Here is a 9,314-nt window from a genome sequence, read left to right as displayed (position 1 = left end):
GTCCGCTGCTTGTGCTGACAGAATTCTACGTGCTGCTTAGGCGTGCTAGTTAGTGTGCAAGCGCTTGTAATGGAACACCGCCAGCGAGGTGACGCCGACAACGCTTCGTGCAGTGGCTGTCTAGCTGATTACATTGGCATGATTTTCTGTTTGTCTGTTTGTTTGTGAACTCTAAAGTGTAAGATATTGTGCTTGTTATTTTCGTATACATACTCACTGTCGACTCACATACTTATTAGCTAGTTTATAATTAGAATAACTAGAGATGGCGGAGTGCTTCAGTCTCCAGAATGTGTTAGAGACCTTTAAGTCTTCCCTCAGTGACAACAAGGAAGTCTACATCAAGTACTACATAGCAGGTTGGAGAGAGCTTGTGAGGTATGTGGTGCACTGTTCTTTGGTTCGTCCGTGTTTCTAAGCCTGTCAGTTTACTGACACGGGAATGAGATGAAAGCTACAGTGTTCTAGTATATCAGGTTATAGACTGTACACTTTGCCATACACTCACTGTCCACATGTCCACTGTATTAGAAACATTCACTCACTGAGCACTTGATGAGGTTCCCACATCTCTCTGAGTTGTGGCTACGACTTAACTATCTCGTTCTTATACCTCACTACGTCATAGCCTTACCTTAAGTCTCTGGTTACCACAGCTTACTAAGTCATGGCCACGTCTTAGCTGTCTCGTTGCCACACCTTACTATGTATAACTTCAACTTAACTATCCTGTTCCCACACCTCATTACGTTGTGGTCAGGCCCTAACTATCTTGTTCTCACATCTCACTGTTGGGGCCAGGCCTTAACTATCTCGATCCCACAACTCACTATGTCGTGGCTATGACTTAACTAATTCCTCACATTCTCCCACCTCCCTAAGTTATGGCCAGGCCTTACCTATCTCATTCTCCCACCTCCCTAAGTTATGGCCAGGCCTTACCTATCTCATTCTCCCACCTCCCTAAGTTATGGCCAGGCCCTACCTACAACCCGAATTCCAATGAAGCTGGGACGTTGTGTAAAACATAAATAAAACAGAATACGATGATTTGCAAATCCTTTTCAACCTATATTCAATTGAATACACTACAAAGACAAGATATTTAATGTTCAAACAGATAAACTTTATTGTTTTTTGCAAATATTCACTCATTTTGAATTTGATGCCTGCAATACAAACAAAGAAGTTGGGACAGGGGCAACAAACTACTGGGAAAGTTGAGGAATGCTAAAAAAAATGCCTGTATGGAACATTCCATAGGTGTCATGATTGGGTATAAAGGGAGCATTCCTGAAAGGCTCTGTCATTCACAAGCAAGGACGGGGCGAGGTTCACCACTTTGTGAACAACTGTGTGAGCAAATAGTCCAACAGTTTAAGAGCAACGTTTCTCAACATGCAATTGCAAGGAATTTAGGGATTTCATCATCTACAGTCCATAATATCATCAAAAGATTCAGAGAATCTGGAGAAATCTCTGCAAGTAAGCGGCAAGGCAGAAAAACAACATTGAATGCTCGTGACCTTCGATCCCTCAGACGGCACTGCATTAAAAACCCACATCATTCTGTAACAGATATTACCACATGGGCTCAGGAACACTTCAGAAAACCACTGTCAGTGAACTCAGTTCGTCGCTCCATCTACAAGTGCAAGTTAAAACTCTGCCATGCAAAGCGAAAGCCAGATATCAACAACACCCAGAAATGCCGCCGGCTTCTCTGGGTCTGAGCTCATCTGAGATGGACTGACGCAAAGTGGAAAAGTGTCCTGTGGTCTGACGAGTCCACACTTCAAATTGTTTTTGGAAATCATGGACGTCGTGTCCTCCGGGCCAAAGAGGAAAAGGACTGTCCGGATTGTTATCAGCACAAAGTTCAAAAGCCAGCTTCTCTGATGGTGTGGGGGTGTGTTAGTGCCCATGGCATGGGTAACCTGCACATCTGTGAAGGCACCATTAATGCTGAAAGGTACATGCAGGTTTTGGAGCAACATATGCTGCCATCCAAGCAACGTCTTTTTCAGGGACGTCCTGCTTATTTCAGCAAGACAATGCCGAGCCACATTCTGCACGTGTTACAACAGCGTGGCTTCGTAGTAAAAGAGTGTGGGTACTAGACTGGCCTGCCTGCAGTCCAGACCTGTCTCCCACTGAAAATGTGTGGCACATTATGAAGCGCAAAATACGACAACGGAGACCCCGGACTGTTGAGCAACTGAAGTTGTACATCAAGCAAGAATGGGAAAGAATTCCACCTACAGAGCTTCAACAATTAGTGTCCTCAGTTCCCAAACGCTTACTGAGTGTTGTTAAAAGGAAAGGTGATGTAACACAGTGGTAAACATGCCCCTGTCCCAACTTCTTTGGAACGTGTTGCAGGCATCAAATTCAAAATGAGCGAATATTTGCAAAAAACAGTAAAGTTGATCCGTTTGAACATTAAACATCTTGTCTTTGTAGTGTATTCAATTAAATACAGGTTGAAAAGGATTTGCAAATCATCGTATTCTGTTTTTATTTATGTATATATATATATATATTCCCACATGTTACGAAGTTGTGGATACTACTTAACTATCTTGTTCTCACAGCTCACTAAGTTGGGGTCAGTCCTTAACTATCTTGTTGCCACACCTTACTAAGTAGTGGCTTAGACTTATATATCTTGCTCCCCCACCTCACTAAGTCGTGGCCATGCCTTAATTATCTCGTTTCCACACCCTTCTTAGTCGTGGCCACAACTTAACCATCTTGATAATGTCTAACACAGATTGGGCATCAACACATGGGCAACAGCCTGTAAGTTAAGGCTATACTACTAAGATGGAACTACAAGATAAGTGGTACTAATAAAGTATCCAGCTAGAGTGCATACCTAGTAGATCTAGAATATTCTTCAGAAGATGGAGAAACTATGCTATGCCAAAATGTTGTTTTCCCTATTAGCTGATTCAGAAGTTTTCTTTCCTTCACCAGCTTCATGAATAGCCTGGGAACGGTGTTCTCCTTCATCTCCAAGGATGCAGTCAACAAAATTCAGATCTTGGAGAACTTCTTGGCAAGTGAGAATGGCTCTCATTACCTTACTATCCAGTCAATGCTAAAGTTCGAGCTGGACAATGAACTGGTGGACCTCACCAAAAGGGCCAACCACCCAGAATCGGGCTGCCGCACCCTCCTGAGGCTGCATCGTGCCCTCCTCTGGCTCGAGCTCTTCCTGGAGCGTTTGCGCACCAGCACTGAGGAGAGCAAAACCTCTGTGATGTGCTCAGAGGCCTACAACGAGTCCCTGGCCCGGCACCATGCCTGGATCATCCGGAAAGCCACTGGGGTGGCGTTCTGTGCCCTTCCCGGACGGGATGCTTTCTTTGAGGTGATGAATGCGGGAAGCCACGAGGAGGTGGTAAACCTGTTGGGAGAAGCTTTGCCCCTCATCTCTGAAGTGTATCAGATCACAGAGGACTTGTATGCAAAGAACAACCTGCTGGAGTTACCATAAAATGCGCTGGAAAGACATCACCGATCAGAAGCTCTGATATCTGCTTCATTTCTGTTTATTTTCCAGAAGGTTTACAGAGTAAGGATGTGAACTGATGGATAGAGGACATTTATGATTCGCTGCTATATGACATGATCCATAGGTGCTTAACGGAGGATTATGACATATTCAAAAGACAAATATAAACACTCCATCCTTCAGTCGTAGCCTATGTCTTGAGCCATATTGATGTAGGCTAGAGAACCTAACTTGTTCACAGTGGTGGTGAGAGGAACCAGGCGACTGGTTAAAATGATTTCCACTGATTTTTCAAACTTTCTGCATAAATGAATGGATAGAATGTAAACGAAGTTGTCCAGAGTGGTAAAATAAGCTATCTCACATAAAGCCATTACATAAAGTTAGTACGAATATGTTGCCTGGTGCCCGAGGTATCAGTTTATGATAGTTCTGAGATAAGGTTTAGGTTCAGAAAACATTTTTTAAATATATGCAGGATGTTGTTCACCAAATTAGTTCCATAAAAACTCAGGAGACACAATCTGAGAAAATGTTCTGGCTCCCATCACGACCATTTTAACTTTGCGGAAATAGAATATATATTTTTTTTAATTACCAAGTCGGTAAGTTTCTCTGCGATGCACCAAGTCACATCAAACCACCCTGATCGACTTTACATGTCAGTGATGGAATTATGCAGAAATTTTCTAAAATGGGTGGAATTCCCCTTTAATTGTGGTATATGCAGACCAGTTAGCCATTCAAGCTTATTTTAGCGTTTCAGTTACACTGGTAAGTGACCAAGATCGAATATTAAATATAGTCAAAGTCACTGTATGCAATTATTTTTGGTTCAAAGGGACATTTTGAATGGAATTTCCATAATATTCTATGGTGTTTAGTAAACATATATCCGTAATGTATTACATACTGGGTCATACGCGTGTGTTCCATATTGTAAAGGTTAAGAATGTGCATTAGATTATTATCTCGTTTTGATTTTCAATGTTCTGCTAGAAAAACAGGTTTTGTTGGATGTTCTGGTGTAATACACATATTTACAGTCTTTACACGGTGATTCGGTTGGGTATGTGTCTTTTCTTGTACGTATTAAATGAATGTTGGAGAAACGGGCATTTGTGCTACACTGCTGACCAAGAAATTAAACTAACCATATACCCAAACCATACACTTGTTTTGGAAGACTTAATGATTTTGTAGGAAAAGTAGCACCGTTTGTGTCACCTAGCAGAGGAAAGTAACCTACTAAATGTTCTATCTTAATCTCCTTCATTCCTCCTAGTATACAGTGGTATGCAAAAGTTTTGGTGCCCCTGGTCACCACTGGGGGGGGGGGTATGGGGGTTGTACATAATATTTTGAAAATGAGTGGCAGGAAAACCTTATTATGTTTGCCCACCTTCCCTTTTGTTTCAGGATACTTTGCCTCTATGACTATTTATGCCATTGTGGTGCCTCAATATTTTCATTTACAGAATTTGTTCAGAAACTTGGGGGTGTTCCGTGTCCCCCAGAGCAACGATATCTAGTTGGAACTTCTCAGCTTGTGATGGCCCAAGATGTGCTCATGGGAAATAATACTGAAAAAAGGGAGCAGAAAGCATCCTGAGTGCTGGATGTGGCTCTTGGCATCTAAGAGAAGTGATTATTTTCTTGTATGGTTTCATTCTTCATCTCACAAATCTATCAGTAGCCTGTTGTGCGGAAGAAGATCTCATGCTTTACTGTCTCCAGAACTTCCTGCATTCTAATGCTCTTGTAAAGTTGATCTTTCCTCCTTTGGAGAAGGGCCAGATAGCAATGATATGTTGGCCCAACCTTGGCTCAACAGCATTGCGTAACATTGATAAATCACAACATTTTGGCTGGCAGGCCTACGTCGGCCAGAAACTGATGTTAGATGTTGTGGCTATGTTGGCCTGAAGTTGGCTGGACATGAGGGCTTGGAATTGGCAAAATAGTTTAAATGAAGACAGCAGTATTATGATGAGTAATAAATGACAGCTTATTGAATAAATAGGTAATTAATTTAATTGATAAAAACTTAGGAGCTAACATAAAGAAAGATTAATCAAGAATGACAGATAGTCAATAGTAAAAGTTTGGAATATAATTTATTGAGAAATGATTTAGAACTATTTTACATATCTATACAATCTTACATCTTTATCCAATAGTGTATAAAATGATAAATGCGTATTTTATAGATTATTATTATTATTATTATTAACCTTCACCAAGCACATGTAAGGTTTTTGTAGAAATCAGTTATGTTAATACGACACTGATATCTACTTTATTATCCAGCTCTTTTCATTTTTCCAGCTGCACAGTTAGCTAGTGATCAAATCATTCCTGAGCTGAATTAGATGTGAGAGAAAACTTCAGTTACCAAAATTTGTCTGGCCCACATCCTTGAGTTTGTTCTGGCCCAGTGGGTCATATGGGTCCCTGGCCCAGATCTGGCCCACGTGCTGCAAAGTGAGTAGAGCTAATGAATGTGGTCCAAATCTGGCCCGAATGTGGTCCACGATGCTCCAGCCAGAACTGGCCCACAAATTTAGACACAAGGCCAAACTGTATAAAACGGTGGGATCTGGCCCAAGTCTGGCCTGCACATCTAACCTCATGTCTGGTAGTGAACCACACTGATGTAGTAAACCCAGAACTGGCCCTAAGCTGTGCTATCTGGACACTGTGCAGTGCAGGTGGACTGACTGACTGACTGCAGGGCTGGACAGGCCTCCCAGAGCTCAGTGAGGCGTTGCCAAGGCAACGTGACTGCGTTGGCAACTGGAGAGCGACGCGGGTGGAAATGTCTCCACACGAAATGAAACGGACAAAACAGGCGGAATAAAGGTAACATTTCACTTCTGAAATGTTAAAAACTGCCCCATTCAACTGAATCTTGTGAAACTCCGCTTATTCTAAACTAGGCACGGTCTTAATATTAATATTAACGCCTGCGCTGCAAACTTTGTTAACCTAGCTAGCTAGCGTTAGCTTATCAAGCTAGTAAACGAATAACAGCAGAGTTCACCAGTCTTTAATATTTAAAGTATGTATCTAATATTAAAAAGCGGGATATTGATTGGGTAAGTAACCAAGGTTTGTTTCTTAAATAAAAGCCTAAACTACAAATTATCTACTTGATTGGCCGACTGTTTAGACGGTAACGTCTCTATTAAAGAAAAATGACCGTTACTGTTGCAGCGATGACGCAACAGCACAGCCGGCTGACACCGCTAAAGGGGAAGTCCGCCGTCTTTTCGAAATTTGTACTGAGATGTGAACAGTCATTCAGTGTGGTTTGATGTGAAATGTTCTCTTCTAGAGAAACGTGCAGAGTCAGAACTGTTCACAGTGGTGGTGACAGGAACAAGACAAGAGTTTAAAGCGTCTAAAAAGCTCCCTTATAGAGTTATTACACAAAATGGTTAAGAATACGCTGCCCGATGCCTGAGAAATTGTTTTACGATATTTTTGGGATGAAGTGTTGGCCTAAAACGTCTTGCTAATCCATTTTAGTCTATTCATAACAGAGGGGTATATGCAGGGATTTTCCGATTTTCCACTATTTTACCATCATAAACAGGCGTGTGCTCCCTGGCTAATGGATTTGGGTAGTAAATAAAATAGCCAGATTTGTGTTGTAGATTTGTGTTGTTCCTGTCAGCACCACTGTAAAGAAATCTGAGACTCAAACTATCACTACAACAAACCATTTTACATCAAACCTCTGACTTTGTTCATATTGCAACGAAAGAATTATGCAAACAAATTTGAAAGATTGGTGGAATTCCCCTTTAAGTCCAGCGATTTACGTTACTTGCGGATTTCTCTAGTTTTTTCCCCCCGTATCTTAATCATTATTTATTCATACACTATATGTCCAAAAGTATCCAGACACCCCCTGTAAGTGTAATTCTGCAATTTGCCATTTTTCCCATTATCACAACACACTGAAAGCCAATGATGATTTCTTTTTACTAGTTCCACACATGGGCTGGTTCACGTCTTTAGTTTAGTGTGGCTGAATGCAAATGAAACTCCTCACAGCAGTGTTTCAACATCTAGTGTAAAGCCTTCCCAGAAGAGCAGAGGCTGTCACTGCAGCAAAGCAGGAACAAACTCCCTGTAAATTCTCTTGATTTCATAAGAAACACTGGATGAGCAGGTGTATACAAACCTTTGGATATATAAGGTCAGTTTCCCAGGCAAGGGTTTAAGTCTAGTCTTGCACTGCATTTTCCTTTCTCCATTCAAAACGCTGTGTAGTCCAGGACTAGGCTCAATCCGTGTCCGGGAAGCAGACTTAAAGTGTACTTAAGGAGTAAACATGTAATAAGTAATTGTAATCCTGTTCATAGAGGGAAACATGCATATGACAAGACCGAAATCCTCTAAAGGACGCACTAGAGTCAGGGTGACTCAGGCTCTGGCTGCGGATGAAGGTGTGCATCAGAGCCACATGTTTTCCCCCCACCCTCCCCCTTCTTCTACGCCCACTGTGATTCCCACCCGCGCCGTCCCCAGACAGAGCAGCAGGCCAAGTGCAGAAGTTCACAGTGAAATCTTCGAACCACCCCCAGATGTTCCAGTTCTCTCCCTCAACAAGTACAAGGTTCTCCCTTCCATCGAGAAGAGGCCAGGAGATGTTTTGACCAGAGGTGTGGAAGAAAAGGTCTCTAGGCTCAGTCTGTCTGACAGCAGCCTTCGTGACCACCATCAGCTCCAGAGAGACCAACACATCTCCCATTTCTGTTCTTGGACTGCTTCAAGAAGTGACCCAGAGATGGGGATTGTGTCTACGCTCCAGTTTGATCCTAACACAGGGAGGGTGACTCCTGGACACTCAGAGAGCAGAACAGATGTAGCTGTTGATGGTGACAAGCAGCTGCTGCTTGCAATTCGAACTCCATGCGGTCAGAGGTTCAAATGGCACTTTCAGCCCACAGATACGCTCCAGGCTGTCATAGCTGCTGCCGAGGCCAAATGCGGAGAGCGGTACAAACATGCTGTAATCGAGACCATGGAGGTCCCTCGGCAGACCTTCACCAATCTAACCATGAGCCTGTCTCAATGTGGGATCTTTAATAAGTCTGTTTTATGCATCAGCCTCGAAGACAGTGCAGTGGACTACTGATGCTTCTAAGTGTTCCAAGTTATTCATTAAAGGGTCGGCTTCCTGGACAGCCTAATCCTGGACCGCACCTTCCTTTCAATGGACATCTGGATCTCCATTCAGAACGTTGTGTAGTCTAGAATCGGGAAATCGACCCGAGTGGAAATCCACTTTTGTCTAATGATGATTATTGTAATGATTTAGCTTTATTAATGGAACAATAATGTGAACTAGTAAAGATTATTTTAAATAAACATTTGTAAACATTCCATTTGACGACATTTGAAACATCTACAACAGCACTTAACTTTAGGCCAGTCCCTTCAGTTCCCAGCTCTGACACAAAGCCTCATAAAATCAAGAAGGCACTATCTGCCACCGACCTCTGGTCAGTGGTTATTCATATTCTTCACCTATTATTCATCTTCTGTTGTTAAAACGATGAAATTATTCACTTTTTCTTTTTCAGATATCATTGCTAAACAGCTAGGACTGCACTGTAGAGAAACATACTGGCTCATTGTTTGTTTTTTAACAATGTTGGTGATCTGTTGTCCACAATGCAAATACAGCCAATTTAATTTACATTCCAAAACAAACTAATTTGATAGAATATTAACACTGTTGATATAGTAGTAAATCTTTGGCTGCTGTTTTGCCCAGTAG

At 42.1% G+C, this 9,314-nt stretch overlaps 2 protein-coding genes across 2 annotated transcripts; both read left to right on the top strand.

Moving 5' to 3' along the window:
• The first annotated feature begins 83 nt into the window (after positions 1–83).
• cptp (ceramide-1-phosphate transfer protein) lies at positions 84–4,691 on the top strand. Its single transcript, XM_017707865.2, has 2 exons — positions 84–378; positions 2,980–4,691. The coding sequence occupies exons 1-2, from the start codon at positions 266–268 to the stop codon at positions 3,500–3,502; spliced, it is 636 nt and encodes a 211-aa protein (XP_017563354.1). The 5' UTR covers positions 84–265; the 3' UTR covers positions 3,503–4,691.
• Positions 4,692–6,270: 1,579 nt separating this feature from the next.
• On the top strand, positions 6,271–8,917 carry ubxn10 (UBX domain protein 10). Its single transcript, XM_017707863.2, has 2 exons — positions 6,271–6,382; positions 7,894–8,917. The coding sequence occupies exon 2, from the start codon at positions 7,902–7,904 to the stop codon at positions 8,667–8,669; it is 768 nt and encodes a 255-aa protein (XP_017563352.1). The 5' UTR covers positions 6,271–6,382; positions 7,894–7,901; the 3' UTR covers positions 8,670–8,917.
• The last annotated feature ends 397 nt before the right edge of the window (positions 8,918–9,314 follow it).

The sequence above is a fragment of the Pygocentrus nattereri genome, chromosome 9, assembly GCF_015220715.1.
Source record: "Pygocentrus nattereri isolate fPygNat1 chromosome 9, fPygNat1.pri, whole genome shotgun sequence".
Lineage (NCBI taxonomy): Eukaryota > Metazoa > Chordata > Actinopteri > Characiformes > Serrasalmidae > Pygocentrus > Pygocentrus nattereri.
Note: the sequence above shows the minus strand (reverse complement) of the source record. Positions and strands in the feature narration are given on the sequence as shown.